At 41.1% G+C, this 22808-nt stretch overlaps 2 protein-coding genes across 3 annotated transcripts; both read right to left on the bottom strand.

The window, feature by feature from the left end:
• Positions 1 to 272: 272 nt before the first annotated feature.
• On the bottom strand, positions 273 to 3426 carry si:dkey-120c6.5 (GTPase IMAP family member 9). Of its 2 annotated transcripts, XM_036941987.1 has the most exons (4): positions 3179 to 3426; positions 2852 to 2883; positions 2070 to 2120; positions 273 to 1938 (listed from the first exon to the last, which is right to left on the bottom strand). In XM_036941987.1, exons 2-4 carry the CDS (start codon positions 2865 to 2867, stop codon positions 950 to 952), a joined length of 1056 nt encoding a protein of 351 aa, XP_036797882.1. In that variant the 5' UTR covers positions 2868 to 2883; positions 3179 to 3426; the 3' UTR covers positions 273 to 949. The 2 variants fall into 2 exon arrangements, with proteins under 2 accessions (XP_036797882.1, XP_036797883.1); XM_036941988.1 differs by lacking the exons at positions 2852 to 2883; positions 3179 to 3426 and adding an exon at positions 2682 to 2762.
• A 10548-nt stretch (positions 3427 to 13974) lies between these two features.
• On the bottom strand, positions 13975 to 20061 carry LOC110539059 (GTPase IMAP family member 9). Its single transcript, XM_036939788.1, has 3 exons — positions 20025 to 20061; positions 17157 to 17391; positions 13975 to 14764 (listed from the first exon to the last, which is right to left on the bottom strand). Exons 1-3 carry the CDS (start codon positions 20059 to 20061, stop codon positions 13975 to 13977), a joined length of 1062 nt encoding a protein of 353 aa, XP_036795683.1.
• Positions 20062 to 22808: the final 2747 nt, after the last annotated feature.

Genomic DNA, 22808 nt, shown 5'->3' with positions numbered 1-22808 from the left:
CAATACGAATACCACAGGGAAGCAAAACAGGGATTTATTTTAATTTTTAAAAGAAGGAATTTATTAGGCAAAATAGAGACATATACAGCAGCAGTAATATAAAATAAAAAAATAACTGTAACTTTCATAAATGGATTTAGAATGTATATTTATTTCCTATTTAAATGGATTTAGAATGTATATTTATTTCCTATTTAAATGGACACAGATTTATTGGGAATTCCAAAGACATCAAAAGCAACAGTACATTTACAACGTGTTTAAATATTCCATCGTTAAAGGATCTTCCCTTTATTCATGATTACGTATTTTAACAATGAATCTGTTTAAAATAACCGACTAGAAACCATCACCAGATCAGCAGCCAAAAACAAATCAACAGCGTCTAATATCTACAAAACATACATCTCTGAATATTTTCTCACTGACAAATAAAATGTATTACTGAACTGATTGGCCTCAGACCTCTACACAGTGGTGTTAAACTGGGCAGGAACGGCACCAAAATGACACCATCTGTTAAACTGGGCAGGAACGGCACCAAAATGACACCATCTGTTAAACTGTGTAGGAACGGCACCAAAATGACACAATCTGTTAAACTGGGCAGGAACGGCACCAAAATGACACAATCTGTTAAACTGGGCAGGAACGGCACCAAAATGACACCATCTGTTAAACTGGGCAGGAACGGCACCAAAATGACACCATCTGTTAAACTGGGCAGGAACGGCACCAAAATGACACCATCTGTTAAACTGGGCAGGAACGGCACCAAAATGACACAATCTGTTAAACTGTGTAGGAACGGCACCAAAATGACACCATCTGTTAAACTGGGCAGGAACGGCACCAAAATGACACCATCTGTTAAACTGGGCAGGAACGGCACCAAAATGACACAATCTGTTACACTGGGCAATGCATCATCGATGTAAGCAGCATTGTCTCAACGTCTATTCATTTGTGCAGCAGTGTTTGTGAGGTAACCCCATGCCGCACTGACAGCACCTCCTATGCCCCCGCCGACGACGGCACCTACAGCGGCTCCCACCGCCATACCCTCAAACCCCACGACCGCTCCACATAAAGCCCCTAGAGCTGCCCCTTTACCTACCGCAGCAGCATAGTCAACTGCTGTGAGAGTAAATCCCAGTACCTCTGAGATCTTCCTCTCAGCCGTCGCTCGGTTCTCTACTCTTATCCCGGTCTCAAACTGCAGCAGCTCCTTTACAAGACCTTCCCCTGTGTACCTGCTCTCCAGCTCCTTCCTCTTTGTCAGCATCTCTTTCTTTCTCCCTTTCATCATGAAACGCTCCTCTTTCTGGATTCTCTCCTCTGCTTCCTGGTATTGGTGATCGGAGTAGAATCTGCAGCCGTTTTCCCTCACCATGTCGTCCATCTTCTCCAGGAGCTGTCTGGAAACCTTCTCATCTCTCCGGGCCTTCCTCTCATTGAAGAGGTGATACCTTCGGCCACACTTCTCCAGGAGCTCCCTGAAGTCTCTGTTAGTCTGGACTTTCTCCTCCAGAGCTGAATCCTCCTTCTCCTCTACATGACACACCACAACCATCATGTGGTTCAAGATGCTGTCCCCAAAATGCTTTGTGACGAGTTCCAGGATGCTTGCTGCACTTGGTGAGATGTTGTTCAGGTCGAATGCAAAGAGAACGACGTAGGGACCAGGAGAGGACATACACACAGACAACTTGAACACTCTTCTCAGCTCTTTCTGGGATGCCTGGTACTCAGAGAGGTTTGGAGTGTTGACCACAGCTAGTTTTCTCTCGAACGCCTCGCTCCTGTGTCTCTGACTCTCTGTAATGTGGCAGAGCTCATCGCTGAACACATCTGTCCCCAGAATGAAGTTTGCCAGAGAAAATTGACTGCGGCCACTTCTCCCAAAGAGAAGGACTCTAAACTCTGCATCGCCTGACACTGACAAACACACACACACAACCAACAGTCAACAAAAGTACACAATTAGACCAGCATGCACTATTCTCTTGGCCATCACAAGTATTTATTTATGTACAGATGAATACAAAACTAAAATGTATAGAACTCACAATAAGGGGGTTCCTCCATGCTGCTCTTCCTCCTCCTTTTCGGTTGAGAACCTATGAAAACATGTTAAGTTACAGACCTACTAAATATACTGTAAACCCAGATCCCTTCCTGACATACCATACAACATACTCTACTGTCCATTTCCATGGAAAATTCATTTAGAGAAGTCAAACAAATACACAAACACAACACACTATAACATAAAGTATATTATAAACTGGGTGGTTCGAGCCCTGAATGCTGATTGGCTGACAGCCGTGGTATATCAGACCGTATACCACAGGTATGACAAAACATTTATTTTGACTGCTCTAATCACATTGGTAACCAGTTTATAATAGCAATGAGGCACCTTTGAGTTTGTGGTATATGGCCAATTTACCACTGCTAAGGGCTGTGTCCAGACACTCAGTGTTGCGTCGTCGTCTGTACGAACAGCCCTTAGCTACAGTACATTACACCACACCTCCTCTGGTCTTATTGCTTAAATATACTTTGTTGTTATTTACATGGAAATTAATTTAGAGAAGTCAGCATACACAAACACAACACACTATAATATACTATAATACAGTATAATATACTATAATACTTATATACTACATACAGACCTACTCAGCAATAACAATTGCAATATCCCACTGGGTACACACTGGTTTTATCAACGTTGTTTCCCACGTTATTTCAATTAAATTACATTGAACCATGGTGGAATAGACCTTGGTTTGACGTCTGTGCCCAATGGGATCCAACAATGTATCGAATAAGGAATGATACTCACGCTCATTGGATGCCATAGTTGTGCAGCTTAACCTATTAAAACAACGGTGTGTATATGGTTAATGTGGAGGAAATTAGTAGCCTGATAATTAGTGTGATCAGAATGTATATTTGAATATCTCATAAGGCTTTGTGTACAGGCCCAAGGGCACGATGCACCGCTTTGTACAGTTACTGAACACCGAAACCATCACAAGTACTTCACAGAAAGAAAGAAAAACATGACATATAACAATATACATAGGATAATTATAATAAAGTGGACAGGAATATTCAACCAATAGAAAGAACTGTTTTACCGCAGGAATCATGTACGTCCATTACTTACGGAATTTGCCGACTGGAGAATTCTACGTCTTCATTTCTGTCAACAACGTCGTTCGGTCGAGCGCTCCGAAACTTTATTCATTCACACACGCTAAAATAACAAACTATATCGTTTATCGTTGCATAATAATCCAGTTCACGATATAATTTAAATGAGAAGATATAGGCATATACAAATCTGATCAAATCGGTTTGAACTGTAGGCTTTAGAACGTCAACTTTATAATTTAGAGTCAAATCGAAAGCGATATCAGCGGCTACAGCCAATCAGGAGGCATTACGGGTTACCCGGATGTGCATAGTTTACTCATTTTAGACTCATTTTAGCTCAATCTACACTCAAGCAAAAGGCAACTCACCAAATATTTGACAACTTGTTTTTTCCTTTAAGGCTCCTGAGTGGCCCAGCGGTCTAAGGCACTGCGTCTGAGTGCAGGAGGCGTCATTACAGTCCCTGGTTCAAATCCAGGCTGTATCCCATCTGGCTGTGATTGGGAGTCTCAGAGGGAGGCGCACAACATGTCTGTTATTAACTGACCTTCCTTGTTCAATAAAACATTTGCTGCTGGTAGAACCAGTTGTGTGTTTACACGCTGTGTGATAGAACCAGTTGTGTGTTTACACACTGTGTGATAGAACCAGTTGTGTGTTTACACACTGTGTGATAGAACCAGTTGTGTTTACACACTGTGTGATAGAACCAGTTGTGTGTTTACACACTGTGTGGCAGTACCAGTTGTGTGTTTACACACTGTGTGATAGAGCCAGTTGTGTTTACACACTGTGTGATAGAACCAGTTGTGTGTTTACACACTGTGTGATAGAACCAGTTGTGTGTTTACACACTGTGTGATAGAACCAGTTGTGTGTTTACACACTGTGTGATAGAACCAGTTGTGTGTTTACACACTGTGTGATAGAACCAGTTGTGTGTTTACACACTGTGTGATAGAACCAGTTGTGTGTTTACACACTGTGTGATAGAACCAGTTGTGTGTTTACACACTGTGTGATAGAACCAGTTGTGTTTACACACTGTGTGATAGAACCAGTTGTGTGTTTACACACTGTGTGGCAGTACCAGTTGTGTGTTTACACACTGTGTGATAGAGCCAGTTGTGTTTACACACTGTGTGATAGAACCAGTTGTGTGTTTACACACTGTGTGGCAGAACCAGTTGTGTTTACACACGGTGTGATAGAACCAGTTGTGTTTACACACTGTGTGATAGAACCAGTTGTGTGTTTACACACTGTGTGATAGAACCAGTTGTGTTTACACACTGTGTGATAAAACCAGTTGTGTTTACACACGGTGTGATAGAACCAGTTGTGTTTACACACTGTGTGATAGAACCAGTTGTGTGTTTACACACTGTGTGATAGAACCAGTTGTGTTTACACACTGTGTGATAAAACCAGTTGTGTTTACACACTGTGTGATAGAACCAGTTGTGTGTTTACACACTGTGTGGCAGAACCAGTTGTGTGTTTACACACTGTGTGGCAGAACCAGTTGTGTGTTTACACACTGTGTGGCAGTACCAGTTGTGTGTTTACACACTGTGTGGCAGAACCAAATGTGTGTTTACACACTGTGTGGCAGAACCAGTTGTGTGTTTACACACTGTGTGATAGAACCAGTTGTGTTTACACACTGTGTGATAAAACCAGTTGTGTGTTTACACACTGTGTGGCAGAACCAGTTGTGTGTTTACACACTGTGTGGCAGAACCAGTTGTGTGTTTACACACTGTGTGATAGAACCAGTTGTGTTTACACACTGTGTGGCAGAACCAGTTGTGTGTTTACACACTGTGTGGCAGAACCAGTTGTGTTTACACACTGTGTGGCAGAACCAGTTGTGTGTTTACACACTGTGTGGCAGAACCAGTTGTGTGTTTACACACTGTGTGATAGAACCAGTTGTGTTTACACACTGTGTGATAGAACCAGTTGTGTTTACACACTGTGTGATAGAACCAGTTGTGTTTACACACTGTGTGATAGAACCAGTTGTGTTTACACACTGTGTGATAGAACCAGTTGTGTTTACACACTGTGTGATAGAACCAGTTGTGTGTTTACACACTGTGTGACAGAACCAGTTGTGTGTTTACACACTGTGTGGCAGAACCAGTTGTGTGTTTACACACTGTGTGGCAGAACCAGTTGTGTGTTTACACACTGTGTGGCAGAACCAGTTGTGTGTACACTGTGTGGCAGAACCAGTTGTGTGTTTACACACTGTGTGATAGAACCAGTTGTGTGTTTACACACTGTGTGATAGAACCAGTTGTGTGTTTACACACTGTGTGATAGAACCAGTTGTGTGTTTACACACTGTGTGGCAGAACCCATGACAGACAAAAAAAAGTCAGTCTCACAGACAGGTCAACCAGGAGAGACAGACTCCTTCGTTGCTAGGGAGTCAGTCTCACAGACAAGTCAACCAGCAGAGACAGACTCCTTTGTTGCTAGGGAGTCAGTCTCACAGACAGGTCAACCAGGAGAGACAGACTCCTTTGTTGCTAGGGAGTCAGTATCACAGACAGGTCAACCAGGGGAGACAGACTACTTCGTTGCTAGGGAGACAGACTCACAGACAGGTCAACCAGGAGAGACAGACTCCAACGTTGCTAGGAAGTCAGTCTCACAGACAGGTCAACCAGGAGAGACAGACTCCAACGTTGCTAGGGAGTCAGTCTCACAGACAGGTCAACCAGGAGAGACAGACTCCTTCGTTGCTAGGGAGTCAGTCTCACAGACAGGCCAACCTGGAGAGACAGACTCCAACGTTGCTAGGAAGTCAGTCTCACAGACAGGTCAACCAGGAGAGACAGACTCCAACGTTGCTAGGGAGTCAGTCTCACAGACAGGTCAACCAGGAGAGACAGACTCCAACGTTGCTAGGGAGACTGTCTCTCCTGGTTGACCGGTCTGTGAGACTGTACAGTTTAGTATGTAGAAGATCAGATCTGTGTTTCAACACAATAAATATAGTACAGCAAATGGTCAGGCAGTTTATTAGGAACTGAATGGAGATCCATAACAGAAACCCCATAGGGATCTTACAGTTTCACATCTTACAAAAACACTCCTAAATATGTACATTTTATTAGGAATTGTATGTTTGGTATGACATTGTTGCAGCTAGCTACGACTTGGCGTGACAGCTACTGGTAGGACGTTGTTGTAGCTACCTACGACTTGGCGTGACATCTACTGGTAGGACGTTGTTGTAGCTACCTACGACTTGGCGTGACGTCTACTGGTAGGACGTTGTTGTAGCTACCTACGACTTGGCGTGACATCTACTGGTAGGACGTTGTTGTAGCTACCTACGACTTGGCGTGACATCTACTGGTATGACGTTGTTGTAGCTACCTACGACTTGGCGTGACATCTACTGGTATGACGTTGTTGTAGCTACCTACGACTTGGAGTGACATCTACTGGTATGACGCTGTTGTAGCTTCCTACGACTTGGAGTGACATCTACTGGTATGACGTTGTTGTAGCTACCTACGACTTGGAGTGACATCTACTGGTATGACGTTGTTGTAGCTACCTACGACTTGGAGTGACATCTACTGGTAGGACATAAACGGTATGAATCACAAAGCCAACTTGTCCGTAGGCAGAGCCTACAGAAAGTGTTTTTACACCCCTTGAATTGTTCTACATGTTGTTGTGTTACAGTCTGAATTTAGAATGGATGAAATGTAGGTGTTGTTGTGTTACAGTCTGAATTTAGAATGGATGAAATTTAGGTGTTGTGTTACAGTCTGAATTTAGAATGGATGAAATGTAGGTGTTGTGTTACAGTCTGAATTTAGAATGGATGAAATGTACATGTTGTTGTGTTACAGTCTGAATTTAGAATGGATGAAATGTACATGTTGTGTTACAGTCTGAATTTAGAATGGATGAAATGTAGGTGTTGTTGTGTTACAGTCTGAATTTAGAATGGATGAAATGTAGGTGTTGTTGTGTTACAGTCTGAATTTAGAATGGAAGAAATGTAGGTGTTGTGTCACAGTCTGAATTTAGAATGGATGAAATGTAGGTGTTGTTGTGTCACAGTCTGAATTTAGAATGGATGAAATGTAGGTGTTGTTGTGTCACAGTCTGAATTTAGAATGGATGAAATGTAGGTGTTGTGTCACAGTCTGAATTTAGAATGGATGAAATGTAGGTGTTGTGTCACAGTCTGAATTTAGAATGGATGAAATGTAGGTGTTGTGTTACAGTCTGAATTTAGAATGGATGAAATGTACATGTTGTTGTGTCACAGTCTGAATTTAGAATGGATGAAATGTAGGTGTTGTTGTGTCACAGTCTGAATTTAGAATGGATGAAATGTACATGTTGTTGTGTCACAGTCTGAATTTAGAATGGATGAAATGTAGGTGTTGTGTTACAGTCTGAATTTAGAATGGAAGAAATGTACATGTTGTTGTGTCACAGTCTGAATTTAGAATGGATGAAATGTAGGTGTTGTTGTGTCACAGTCTGAATTTAGAATGGATGAAATGTACATGTTGTTGTGTTACAGTCTGAATTTAGAATGGATGAAATGTAGGTGTTGTTGTGTCACAGTCTGAATTTAGAATGGATGAAATGTAGGTGTTGTTGTGTCACAGTCTGAATTTAGAATGGATGAAATGTAGGTGTTGTTGTGTCACAGTCTGAATTTAGAATGGATGAAATGTAGGTGTTGTGTTACAGTCTGAATTTAGAATGGATGAAATGTAGATGTTGTTGTGTTACAGTCTGAATTTAGAATGGATGAAATGTAGGTGTTGTGTTACAGTCTGAATTTAGAATGGATGAAATGTAGGTGTTGTTGTGTCACAGTCTGAATTTAGAATGGATGAAATGTAGATGTTGTTGTGTTACAGTCTGAATTTAGAATGGATGAAATGTAGGTGTTGTGTTACAGTCTGAATTTAGAATGGATGAAATGTAGGTGTTGTTGTGTCACAGTCTGAATTCAGAATGGATGAAATGTAGGTGTTGTGTTACAGTCTGAATTTAGAATGGATGAAATGTAGATGTTGTTGTGTTACAGTCTGAATTTAGAATGGATGAAATGTAGATGTTGTGTTACAGTCTGAATTTAGAATGGATGAAATGTAGGTGTTGTTGTGTCACAGTCTGAATTTAGAATGGATGAAATGTAGGTGTTGTGTCACAGTCTGAATTTAGAATGGATGAAATGTAGGTGTTGTGTCACAGTCTGAATTTAGAATGCATGAAATGTACATGTTGTTGTGTTACAGTCTGAATTTAGAATGGATGAAATGTAGGTGTTGTTGTGTCACAGTCTGAATTTAGAATGGATGAAATGTAGGTGTTGTTGTGTCACAGTCTGAATTTAGAATGGATGAAATGTAGGTGTTGTTGTGTCACAGTCTGAATTTAGAATGGATGAAATGTAGGTGTTGTGTTACAGTCTGAATTTAGAATGGATGAAATGTAGATGTTGTTGTGTTACAGTCTGAATTTAGAATGGATGAAATGTAGGTGTTGTGTTACAGTCTGAATTTAGAATGGATGAAATGTAGGTGTTGTTGTGTCACAGTCTGAATTCAGAATGGATGAAATGTAGGTGTTGTGTTACAGTCTGAATTTAGAATGGATGAAATGTAGATGTTGTTGTGTTACAGTCTGAATTTAGAATGGATGAAATGTAGGTGTTGTGTTACAGTCTGAATTTAGAATGGATGAAATGTAGGTGTTGTTGTGTCACAGTCTGAATTTAGAATGGATGAAATGTAGGTGTTGTGTCACAGTCTGAATTTAGAATGGATGAAATGTAGGTGTTGTGTCACAGTCTGAATTTAGAATGCATGAAATGTAGGTGTTGTTGTGTCACAGTCTGAATTTAGAATGGATGAAATGTAGATGTTGTTGTGTTACAGTCTGAATTTAGAATGGATGAAATGTAGGTGTTGTGTTACAGTCTGAATTTAGAATGGATGAAATGTAGGTGTTGTTGTGTCACAGTCTGAATTCAGAATGGATGAAATGTAGGTGTTGTGTTACAGTCTGAATTTAGAATGGATGAAATGTAGGTGTTGTGTCACAGTCTGAATTTAGAATGGATGAAATGTAGGTGTTGTTGTGTTACAGTCTGAATTTAGAATGGATGAAATGTAGGTGTTGTGTCACAGTCTGAATTTAGAATGGATGAAATGTAGGTGTTGTGTTACAGTCTGAATTTAGAATGGATGAAATGTAGGTGTTGTTGTGTCACAGTCTGAATTTAGAATGGATGAAATGTAGGTGTTGTGTTACAGTCTGAATTTAGAATGGATGAAATGTAGGTGTTGTTGTGTCACAGTCTGAATTTAGAATGGATGAAATGTACATGTTGTTGTGTTACAGTCTGAATTTAGAATGGATGAAATGTAGGTGTTGTGTCACTGGCCTAGACACAATAACCCCATAATGTCAGAGTGGAATTATGTTTTTACACATTTTCACAAATTAATACAAAATTGAAAAGCTGAAATGTCTTGAGTCAATAATTATTCAAACCCTTTGTTATGGCAAACCTAAATAAGTTCAGGAGTAAATATTTGCTTAACAATTCACATAAATGGGTTGTATAAGTCACTGTGTGCCGTAATAGTGGTTAATATGATTTTTGCATGACTACCTCATCTCTGTACACAACACATACAATTATCTGTAAGGTCCCTAAGTTGAGCAGTGAATTTCAGAGATTCAACCACAAACACCAGGGAGGTTTTCCAAAGCCTTGCAAAGAAGGGCACCTACTGGTAGATGGATAAATAAAAAAACAGACATTGTATATCCCTTTGAGTATGGTGAAGTTATTAATTACACTTTGGATGGTGTATCAATACACCCAGTCACTACAAAGATACAGGCGTCCTTTCTAACTCAGTTGCCGGAGAGGAAGGAAACCGCTCAAGGATTTCACCATGAGGTCAATGGTGACTTTAAAACAGTTACAGAGTTTAATGGCTGTGATAGGAGAAAACTGAGGATGGATCAACAACATTGTAGTAGAACGGTCTAATGATAACATCAAGGTCTAATGATAACATCAAGGTCTAATGATAACATTACGGTCTAATGATAACATTAAGGTCTAATGATAACACCAAGGTCTAATGATAACATCAAGGTCTAATGATAACATCAAGGTCTAATGATAACATTAAGGTCTAATGATAACATTACGGTCTAATGATAACATTAAGGTCTAATGATAACACCAAGGTCTAATGATAACATCAAGGTCTAATGATAACATCAAGGTCTAATGATAACATTACGGTCTAATGATAACATCAAGGTCTAATGATAACATTAAGGTCTAATGATAACACCAAGGTCTAATGATAACATCAAGTTCTAATGATAACATTACGGTCTAATGATAACATCAAGGTCTAATGATAACATCAAGGTCTAATGATAACATCAAGGTCTAATGATAACATCAAGGTCTAATGATAACATCAAGGTCTAATGATAACATCAAGGTCTAATGATAACATCAAGGTCTAATGATAACACTATGGTCTAATGATAACATTAAGGGGCAAAAATTAAGAGGCAAAAGTATCAATGTATGTCGGTGATTGAAGATTTCTCTTGATTCCTCTTCAACCTTGAAGGGCCTCATTGAGGACCAGGATAATGTCTCCAGTTTCTCTAAAACCCAACTCTGATGACCTCACTATATTATGGATACAGTCTCTAAAAGATACAAACTTTAAATTGTCATTACAAGCATTTCGCTACACCCGCAATAACATCTGCTAAACACATGTATGTGACCGTTGAAATTTGATTTGATGAGGTCCACTCTTCATATTTTGAAGCATGGTGGTGGCTGCATCATGTTAAGAGTATGCTTGTCATCAGCAAGGACTAGGAAGTTTTTTTTTTAAATAAAAATAAATGGAATAGAGCTAAGCACAGGTACAATCTTAGAGGAAAACCTTGTTCAGTTTGCTTTCCAACAGACACAGAGAGAAACATTCACCTTTCAGCAGGACAATAGCCTTAAAAACAAGGCCAAAAAATCCCTGGAGTTGTTGACCAAAATTACATAGACTGTTCCTGAGTGGCCTAGTTATAGTTTTGACTTAAATCTTCTTGAAAATCTATGACAAGATTATAATATGACTGTCTAGCAATGATCAACAACCAACTTGACAGAGCTTGAAGAATTGTAGAAAGAATAATGTGCAAATATTGCACAATCCAGGTGTGTAAAGCTCTGAGAGACTCACCCAGAAAGACTCACAGCTATAATCGCTGCCAAAGGTGATTCTAACATGTATTGACTCAGGAGGTTGAACACTTAAATAAGCAAGATCTATTAGTGTTTCATTTTCCATCATTTCTTTACAATTGTTCGATTTTTTCTTCCACTTTAACATCACAGAGTATTTTGTGTAGATCGTTGACAATAAATTACAATTAAATCCATTTTAATCGCACCTTGTTACACAACAAAATGTGGAAAAAGTCAAGGGGTGTGAATACTTTCTGAAGGCAGTATAGCTGGCTACTGAATAAATAGCCACAACCTGTCCATAGAGCAGTCTACTGAATAAATAGCCTCAACCTGTCCATAGAGCAGTCTACTGAATAAATAGCCTCAACCTGTCCATAGAGCAGTCTACTGAATAAATAGCCTCAACCTGTCCATAGAGCAGTCTACTGAATAAATAGCCTCAACCTGTCCACAGAGCAGTCTACTGAATAAATAGCCTCAACCTGTCCACAGAGCAGTCTACTGAATAAATAGCCTCAACCTGTCCATAGAGCAGTCTACTGAATAAATAGCCTCAACCTGTCCATAGAGCAGTCTACTGAATAAATAGCCTCAACCTGTCCATAGAGCAGTCTACTGAATAAATAGCCTCAACCTGTCCATAGAGCAGTCTACTGAATAAATAGCCTCAACCTGTCCATAGAGCAGTCTACTGAATAAATAGCCTCAACCTGTCCATAGAGCAGTCTACTGAATAAATAGCCTCATGTATAACTATTTCTAGTGAACCCATATCTACTCAGTATAATCCTAAAATACTACCTCGACTTGCGATAAGAGGTAAGAGGATATTCTCTATACAGGTACACACACATACTGTTGCTAGGTAACTAGTACTTGAAAACTCATAGAGAGATGACACCTGAGTTTCCCACTTGGAAAGTATCAGAATTAACCAGGCTGTTAAACTTAGGTTAATGTTCACTCCTAGGTTCCCGAGTTTCCGTCACGAAATGCAGCATTTTTGCAGCAGTGGTTTAGAGTTGAGTCAGATAGAGAGACAATCTATCACACAATCACTACCAGTACCAGTAACTACTACCAATGTCCTGGTTCCAGTAACTACTACCTATGTATTTGTCCTGGTTCCAGTAACTACTACCTATGTATTTGTCCAGGTTCCAGTAACTACTACCTATGTATTTGTCCTGGTTCCAGTAACTACTATCTATGTATTTGTCCTGGTTCCAGTAACTACTACCTATGTATTTGTCCAGGTTCCAGTAACTACTACCTATGTATTTGTCCAGGTTCCAGTAACTACTACCTATGTATTTGTCCAGGTTCCAGTAACTACTACCTATGTATTTGTCCAGGTTCCAGTAACTACTACCTATGTATTTGTCCTGGTTCCAGTAACTACTACCTATGTCCTGGTTCCAGTAACTACTACCTATGTATTTGTCCAGGTTCCAGTAACTACTACCTATGTATTTGTCCTGGTTCCAGTAACTACTACCTATGTATTTGTCCTGGTTCCAGTAACTACTACCTATGTCCAGGTTCCAGTAACTACTACCTATGTCCAGGTTCCAGTAACTACTACCTATGTATTTGTCCAGGTTCCAGTAACTACTACCTATGTATTTGTCCTGGTTCCAGTAACTACTACCTATGTCCTGGTTCCAGTAACTACTACCTATGTCCTGGTTCCAGTAACTACTACCTATGTATTTGTCCAGGTTCCAGTAACTACTACCTATGTATTTGTCCAGGTTCCAGTAACTACTACCAATGTATTTGTCCAGGTTCCAGTAACTACTACCTATGTATTTTTCCAGGTTCCAGTAACTACTACCAATGTATTTGTCCAGGTTCCAGTAACTACTACCAATGTATCTGTCCAGGTTCCAGTAACTACTACCTATGTATTTGTCCAGGTTCCAGTAACTACTACCTATGTATTTGTCCAGGTTCCAGTAACTACTACCTATGTATTTGTCCAGGTTCCAGTAACTACTACCTATGTCCAGGTTCCAGTAACTACTACCTATGTATTTGTCCTGGTTCCAGTAACTACTACCTATGTATTTGTCCTGGTCCCAGTAACTACTACCTATGTCCTGGTTCCAGTAACCACTACCTATGTATTTGTCCAGGTTCCAGTAACTACTACCTATGTATTTGTCCAGGTTCCAGTAACTACTACCTATGTCCAGGTTCCAGTAACTACTACCTATGTATTTGTCCAGGTTCCAGTAACTACTACCTATGTATTTTTCCAGGTTCCAGTAACTACTACCTATGTATTTGTCCAGGTTCCAGTAACTACTACCTATGTATTTGTCCTGGTTCCAGTAACTACTACCTATGTATTTGTCCAGGTTCCAGTAACTACTACCTATGTCCTGGTTCCAGTAACTACTACCTATGTATGTGTCCAGGTTCCAGTAACTACTACCTATGTCCTGGTTCCAGTAACTACTACCTATGTATGTGTCCAGGTTCCAGTCATTAACACTTCCTCCATGTCATGAACGTGGTGGTCTGAAGAAGCGGTTGATGAAAACAGTGTTGAAGTTAGTAGCGTGTGGTCCCACTCTGTCCTCCAGGTGTTCTATCGCTACCTGGGCCGTCCCACCCGCCGAGCCGCCCATCAACCCTCCGAAAGCCCCTCCCATCGTCATCCCCATCGCCCCCGCCACCGCCCCCATCGCCATCCCCATGGCGGCCCCCGCGGCCAGCCCCAACCCCGCCCCTACGGCGAGCGACGTCCTCAACCATCCGTTGTCCATCTCGGCTTTAGCCCTGATCTCTGCTCCCACGCTGTTGTTGTAGGCTTCCATCTGCCAGCGCAGCGCCTCCCCGCGGTACTGCTGCTCCAGCTCCCTCCACGCCTCCTCCGTCTCCGCCGCCCTCTTCTTCAGCAGCTTCCTCTCTTCCTTCCTCACGCTCTCCTCCGCCTGCCCGTAAGAGCGGCTGGTGTAGTGCTGCCCGCCCAGGGTCGCCAGCATCCGTTCAATCTTCTGGAGGAGCTCCTTGTCTCGAGAACGGTCCCTCCAGTTCTTGTTGAAGACGTGGTAGCGCCCGCCGCACTGCTCGACGAGCTCCCGGAGGTGCCAGTCGGTGCTGACCCGGTTCTCCAGGGCCAGAATGTCCACGTCCCCCTCGTAGGCCAGGAGGACTATGGTGTGGGAAAGTGCGTCTTCACCGAAACGCTTCACCATCAGCTTGGGCGTCTTGACGTCGTTGGGGCAGATCTGCTCCAGGTCAAAGGCCATGAGCAGAGCGTGAGGGCCGGGGGCTGACAGACACTTACACCTAAATAAAATCACATGTTATTTACAGTGTTACATCACATGAAAAGGCTACAAAACACCTTACTGAAAAGGTGCAGCCTAAACACTTACAATTTCACCTGCAGGGAGACAATACAGAAAGAACAATATGTTTTTATTGTGTTGTGTTGTATCGTATAGTGTTGTATTGTATCGTATTGTGTTGTATTGTGTTGTATCGCATAGTGTTGTATTGTGTTGTGTTGTGTTGTATTGTATCGTATTGTGTTGTATTGTGTTGTATCGTATAGTGTTGTATTGTGTTGTGTTGTATCGTATTGTGTTGTATTGTGTTGTATCGTATAGTGTTGTATTGTGTTGTGTTGTATCGTATTGTGTTGTATTGTGTTGTATCGTATAGTGTTGTATTGTGTTGTGTTGTGTTGTATTGTATCGTATTGTGTTGTATTGTGTTGTATCGTATAGTGTTGTATTGTGTTGTGTTGTATCGTATTGTGTTGTATTGTGTTGTATCGTATAGTGTTGTATTTTGTTGTGTTGTATCGTATAGTGTTGTATTGTGTTGTGTTGTATCGTATTGTGTTGTATTGTGTTGTATCGTATAGTGTTGTATTTTGTTGTGTTGTATCGTATAGTGTTGTATTGTGTTGTATCGTATAGTGTTGTATTGTGTTGTATCGTATAGTGTTGTTTTGTGTTGTATCGTATAGTGTTGTATTGTGTTGTGTTGTATTGTGTTGTATCGTGTTGTATAGTGTTGTATTGTGTTGTATCGTATAGTGTTGTTTTGTGTTGTATCGTATAGTGTTGTATTGTGTTGTGTTGTATTGTGTTGTATCGTGTTGTATAGTGTTGTATTGTATAGTGTTGTATTGTGTCGTATAGTGTTGTATTGTGTCGTATAGTGTTGTATTGTGTTGTATCGTATTGTGTTGTATTGTGTCGTATAGTGTTGTATTGTGTCGTATAGTGTTGTATTGTGTTGTATTGTGTTGTGTTGTATTGTGTCGTATAGTGTTGTATTGTGTCGTATAGTGTTGTATTGTGTTGTATTGTGTTGTGTTGTATTGTGTCGTATAGTGTTGTATTGTGTTGTATCGTGTTGTATTGTGTTGTGTTGTATTGTGTCGTATAGTGTTGTATTGTGTCGTATAGTGTTGTATTGTGTTGTATTGTATTGTGTCGTATAGTGTTGTGTTGTATTGTGTTGTATCGTGTTGTATAGTGTTGTATTGTGTCGTATAGTGTTGTGTTGTATTGTGTCGTATAGTGTTGTATTGTGTTGTATTGTGTTGTATAGTGTTGTGTTGTGTTGTATTGTATTGTGTCGTATAGTGTTGTGTTGTATTGTGTTGTATCGTGTTGTATAGTGTTGTATTGTGTTGTATTGTGTTGTGTTGTATTGTGTCGTATAGTGTTGTATTGTGTTGTATAGTGTTGTATTGTGTTGTGTTGTATTGTGTCGTATAGTGTTGTATTGTGTCGTATAGTGTTGTATTGTGTTGTATCGTATTGTGTTGTATTGTGTCGTATAGTGTTGTATTGTGTCGTATAGTGTTGTATTGTGTTGTATCGTATTGTGTTGTATTGTGTCGTATAGTGTTGTATTGTGTCGTATAGTGTTGTATTGTGTTGTATTGTGTTGTGTTGTATTGTGTTGTGTTGTATTGTGTCGTATAGTGTTGTATTGTGTTGTATAGTGTTGTATTGTGTTGTGTTGTATTGTGTCGTATAGTGTTGTATTGTGTCGTATAGTGTTGTATTGTGTCGTATAGTGTTGTATTGTGTCGTATAGTGTTGTATTGTGTCGTATAGTGTTGTATTGTGTTGTATTGTGTTGTGTTGTATTGTGTCGTATAGTGTTGTATTGTGTCGTATAGTGTTGTATTGTGTTGTATTGTGTTGTGTTGTATTGTGTCGTATAGTGTTGTATTGTGTCGTATAGTGTTGTATTGTGTCGTATAGTGTTGTATTGTGTCGTATAGTGTTGTATTGTGTTGTATTGTGTTGTGTTGTATTGTGTCGTATAGTGTTGTATTGTGTTGTATAGTGTTGTATTGTGTTGTGTTGTATTGTGTCGTATAGTGTTGTATTGTGTCGTATAGTGTTGTATTGTGTTGTATCTGTAGCTCAGTTGGTAGAGCATGGCTCTTGCAACTCCAGAATTGTGAGATTCCCAGGACCACCCGTATGTGATGTCTGCATGCATGACTGTAAGTGGCTTTGGATAAAAGTGTCTGCTAAATGGCCTGTAGTATTAATATATTACATTTAGCATTTCTGCACTTTCTGTCAACTGTGAGCAAGAATCAATCATGTTAACATTAAAGTCACCACTTCTTATGGGTACAGACGTTAACACTACAGAATACATGACACAGAAGAGCATAGACACAGCACGACATTACAGCCACCTTTTCATCTCTGTCTTCATCTTGGTGCGGGACAGGTGCTTCCCGTAGAGGTTGGGTCCGTTGACCACAGCAACACGCGTCCCGGCCAGGTCCCCCAGGTTCTTTCTGCTCTGGACGATGCTGGTGACTTCCTTGGAGAACTCCTCCCTCCCCAGGATAGAGTTGGTCAGGGAGAACTGAGACGGTCCACTGGACCCCACCACCAGGATCCTCAACTCCATGTCAGTGGACTGAGCTTCCGGGACAACAGAGACCATTTGATGGTTAACAGTTATGGAAAGGTTAACTTAGGTCAGTTAAAGATCAGTCTAACCACGTATCAGTGTCCGGAGAAGATCATGATGTTTTCATCATGCTAAGACCATTTGATCATCAACAGCTACGGAAAGGTAAGTCAGGCCACATATTAGCACATGTTGCCGGGACGACAAAGACCAACAAAATATTCCTTTACCTTTCATCAACTAGTATCACTATCACAGCTATGTTGACGTCTCTTTATTGTGAAACAAAAAAGTCATAAATATGTTTTCACTTTTCATTGGATAAAAGACCATTAGATTCTTAACAACAGGGTTGTGGTCAATTCGAATTGAAGGCAGTCAGTTCAGGAAGCAAACTGAAATGACAATTAAATAATAAAGACAGGGCATCTATTTTCAATAAACTAACAAGCAGAAGTTATTTATTTAAAAAAGTTCAAATGTATTTATTTTAAATTCAAATCACCTCCTGAATTGCATTCATTCTATTCAACAGTTAAACATACCATTCTAATTGACCCCAACCCTGTTCAACACTTAAACATATCATTCTAATTGACCACAGCCCTGTTTAACAGCTAAACAGACCATTCTAATTGACCCCAACCCTGTTCAACACTTAAACATACCATTCTAATTGACCACAACCCTGTTTATCAGTTAAACAGACCATTCTAATTGACCCCAACCCCGTTCAACAGCTAAAAAATACCATTCTATTTGACCACAACCCTGTTTATCAGCTAAACAGACCATTCTAATTGACCACAGCCCTGTTTAACAGTTAAACAGACCATTCTAATTGACCACAACCCTGTTTATCAGCTAAACAGACCATTCTAATTGACCACAGCCCTGTTTAACAGTTAAACAGACCATTCTAATTGACCACAGCCCTGTTTAACAGTTAAACAGACCATTCTAATTGACCACAGCCCTGTTTAACAGCTAAACAGACCATTCTATTTGACCACAACCCTGTTTATCAGCTAAACAGACCATTCTAATTGACCACAGCCCTGTTTAACAGTTAAACAGACCATTCTAATTGACCACAGCCCTGTTTAACAGTTAAACAGACCATTCTAATTGACCACAGCCCTGTTTAACAGCTAAACAAGACCATTCTAATTGACCCCAGCCCTGTTTAACAGCTAAACAAGATCATTCTAATTGACCACAGCCCTGTTTAACAGCTAAACAGACCATTCTAATTGACCACAGCCCTGTTTAACAGCTAAAAAATACCATTCTAATTGACCACAGCCCTGTTTAACAGCTAAACAGACCATTCTAATTGACCCCAACCCTGTTTAACAGCTAAACAGACCATTCTAATTGACCACAACCCTGTTTAACAGCTAAAAAATACCATTCTAATTGACCACAGCCCTGTTTAACAGCTAAACAGACCATTCTAATTGACCCCAACCCTGTTTAACAGCTAAAAAATACCATTCTAATTGACCACAGCCCTGTTTAACAGCTAAACAGACCATTCTAATTGACCCCAACCCTGTTTAACAGCTAAAAAAATACCATTCTAATTGACCACAGCCCTGTTTAACAGCTAAACAGACCATTCTAATTGACCCCAACCCTGTTCAACACTTAAACATACCATTCTAATTGACCACAGCCCTGTTTATCAGTTAAACAGACCATTCTAATTGACCACAGCCCTGTTTAACAGCTAAACAGACCATTCTAATTGACCACAGCCCTGTTTATCAGTTAAACAGACCATTCTAATTGACCACAGCCCTGTTTAACAGCTAAACAGACCATTCTAATTGACCACAGCCCTGTTTAACAGCTAAACAGACCATTCTAATTGACCACAGCCCTGTTTAACAGCTAAACAGACCATTCTAATTGACCCCAACCCTGTTCAACAGCTAAACAGACCATTCTAATTGACCACAGCCCTGTTTAACAGCTAAACAGACCAGTCAGACCACACACATCAGTGGGACGTTGCTGGAACAACAAACAAGAACGATCATGAATCAACGCAATACTGTACAATAATTCAACCTTTATAATGAATAAGTACAAATAAATAAAACGTTACAAAGATGCCCAAATTAGTGTATTTATCACTTAAGGTGATAATTCACTCTCCTTTACATCTGCATAGGGAATATTGTGCCATTTGTTGCCATGTGGGACATAGCCAGAGATCAACATAGAAACCAATTCATGTAGGTTTCCAACAACACAAAAGTATAGGTTCGTGTTTAGGTCAAACATGGACCTTTTAATACACGTTTATACCCTGACATTGAACACGCTTATGGCTCACAGCAGCATTACAGTCGAGTAAGGAAGCCCTGTCCCAGACAGAACAGCCTACAGGGCTGTTTCCCCCTGTTTCTGTAGCGTGAGGCAGCTTGATGGACACCTGGACACCCCCTGGACACCCCCTGAACACCCCCTGGACACCACCTGGACACCCCCGGGACACCCCCTGGACACCCCCTGGACAGGACACTGTAAAAAGGGTTCATACATACTGTACATTCCACTGAAAAGTCACCTTTGGATTAACTGCCTGCTATTTGACAGTCAAAAGGATACGTCCATTATTCTGTTCCAAACTCACCCTCCTGCCTCCTGTGGCTGTGGTTGTGACTGTCCATCTCTCCCAGGCTGTTAATGGTGCAGACAGAGAAACACTCCAGGACAGCTCTTCCACAGGCCAGGTTGTAGCTCTGCAGAGATGCACTCCCTCCAGCACTCCTTCACAGCTACACGGCTAAACTCCTTCACAGCTAAACTCCTTCACAGCTAAACTCTTCCACAGGCCAGGTTGTAGCTCTGCAGAGATGCACTCCCTCCAGCACTCCTTCACAGCTACACGGCTAAACTCCTTCACGGCTAAACTCCTTCACAGATACACGACTAAACTCCTTCACAGCTAAACTCCTTCACAGCTAAACTCCTACACTGCTGCACAAATCCACTCTAGCGGGGCTCTGGTGTCCAGCCTTCCACGATGACTACTGGATCTCTGGCTGTAGAACCCACTGATACTATACTGCACAGTACCTCTCTCTCTCTCATCTCTATCTCTCTCATCTCTCTCTTCCCCCCCCCACCCCTTGGCTGCATGGATATGGATAGACACTGTACATCACCCCTCGTTTCTCTCCCTCTTTCTCTTCCTCTCTTTCCCTCGCTTCTCTCCCTCTGTCCTCATTGATCGTCCTCTCAGCTTATTTCATATTAGGTGGAAAATGCCCTCAGGTCAGGAGCCTGCTAAAATAAGAACAGTGCTGTCAAACACACACACACACAAAAACAAAAACACACACACACAAAGACACACACACACACAAAAACAAAAAAACACACACACAAAGACACACACACACACAAACACACACACACGAACACACACACACACACACACACACACACACGCTCAAACACACACACACACACACACAAAAACACACACACACACAAAAACACACACACACACACACAAAAAAACACACACACACACACACACACACACACACACAAAAACACACACACAAAGACACACACACACACACACACAAAAACACACACACACACAAAGACACACACACACACACACACACACACAAAAACACACACACAAAGACACACACACACACACACAAATCACACACACACAAAGACACACACACACACACACACACACACACACAAAGACACACACACACACACACACACACACACACACACACACACACACACACACACACACACACACTGCAGCACAAATGTACTCGTCCCTTTTTTTACTTCACCTTACTGTCCAATGTGAAGGTAGACTCAGCACTAAGGAGCCTTCAGAAGAGTGTGTGAAAAGAGTGTTCACTTATTTTGACCAGGGCCCATAGGTCTCTAGTCAAAAGTAGTGCACTATATAGGGAATAGGGTGCCATTCTGGTAAAAAGTGGTGCACTATATAGGGAATAGGGTGCCGCTGGGAACACGTAGCGTATGTACTGAGAGGCTGCTGCATAAGTCAGCATCAGCTGTCACGTTGCTGCAGGAGACACAAGAGAACCTGTCATATCGCTGAGTCTCAGTTTAAATGAAGAGAACCTGTCATATCGCTGAGTCTCAGTTTAAATGAAGAGAACCTGTCATATCGCTGAGTCTCAGTGTAAATGAAAAGCTACGTCATGAGGTCCCAGTGAGTGAAAACAGTAGAAAACGTTTCTCTTCGTGTCAATGTAACAGTGGGTGGATAATGACTCAGCCAATTAACTCAGATTAGTCAACACACACTGTTCTGAATCAGAATATTTCTTCATTTGTTCTAAAACAGTACACACACACACACATATATGGTACTATATATGGTACTGCCACTGAGTCTACAGTAGATATACACTGGGGAGAACAAGTATTTGAAACACTGCCGATTTTGCAGATTTTCCTACTTACAAAGCATGTAGAGGTCTGTCATTTTTTATCATAGGTACACTTCGACTGTGAGAGACGGAATCTAAAACAAAAATTCAGAAAATCACATTGTACGATTTTTAAGTAATTAGTTTGCATTTTATTGCATGACATAAGTATTTGATACATTAGAAAAGCAGAACCTAATATTTGGTACAGAAACCTTTGTTTGCAATTACAGAGATCATACATTTCCTGTAGTTCTTGACCAGGTTTGCACACACTGCAGCAGGGATTTTGGCCCACTCCTCCATACAAACCTTCTCCAGATCCTTCAGGTTTCGGGGCTGTTGCTGGGCAATACGGACTTTCAGCTTCCTCCAAAGATTTTCTATTGGGTTCAGGTCTGGAGACTGGCTAGGCCACTCCAGGACCTTGAGATACTTCTTACGGAGCCACTCCTTAGTTGCCCTGGCTGTGTGTTTCGGGTCATTGTCATGCTGGAAGACACAGCCCCGACCCGTCTTCAATGCTCTTACCAAGGGAAGGAGGGTTGTTGGCCAAGATCTCGCAGTATATGGCCCCATCAATCCTCCCCTTAATACGGTGCAGTCGTCCTGTCCCCTTTGCAGAAAAGCATCCCCAAAGAATGATGTTTCCACCTCCATGCTTCACGGTTGGGATGGTGTTCTTGGGGTTGTACTCATCCTTCTTCTTCCTCCAAACACGGCGAGTGAATTTTAGACAATAAAAGTTATATTTTTGTCTCATCAGACCACATGACCTTCTCCCATTCCTCCTCTGGGTCATCCAGATGGTCATTGGCAAACTTCAGACGGGCCTGGACATGCGCTGGCTTGAGCAGGGGGACCTTGCGTGCGCTGCAGGATTTTAATCCATGACGGCGTAGTGTGTTACAAATGGTTTTCTTTGAGACTGTGGTCCCAGCTCTCTTCAGGTCATTGACCAGGCCCTGCCGTGT

This window comes from Oncorhynchus mykiss, chromosome 13, assembly GCF_013265735.2.
Source record: "Oncorhynchus mykiss isolate Arlee chromosome 13, USDA_OmykA_1.1, whole genome shotgun sequence".
NCBI lineage: Eukaryota > Metazoa > Chordata > Actinopteri > Salmoniformes > Salmonidae > Oncorhynchus > Oncorhynchus mykiss.
Note: the sequence above shows the minus strand (reverse complement) of the source record. Positions and strands in the feature narration are given on the sequence as shown.

Bases quoted from the DNA above. Each gene is read 5' to 3' on its own strand.
- LOC110539059 (XM_036939788.1), bottom strand. From the start codon at position 20,061: ATGGACAGTCACAACCACAGCCACAGGAGGCAGGAGG. The intron at 17,392-20,024 runs GTGAGTTTGGAA...TTGTCCCGGAAG, and splicing joins CAGCCACAGGAGGCAGGAGG to CTCAGTCCACTGACATGGAG. The intron at 14,765-17,156 runs GTGGCTGTAATG...GATTTTATTTAG, and splicing joins ATGAAGACAGAGATGAAAAG to GTGTAAGTGTCTGTCAGCCC.
- si:dkey-120c6.5 (XM_036941987.1), bottom strand. The intron at 1,939-2,069 runs GTGAGTTCTATA...TGTGTTTGTCAG, and splicing joins CATGGAGGAACCCCCTTATT to TGTCAGGCGATGCAGAGTTT.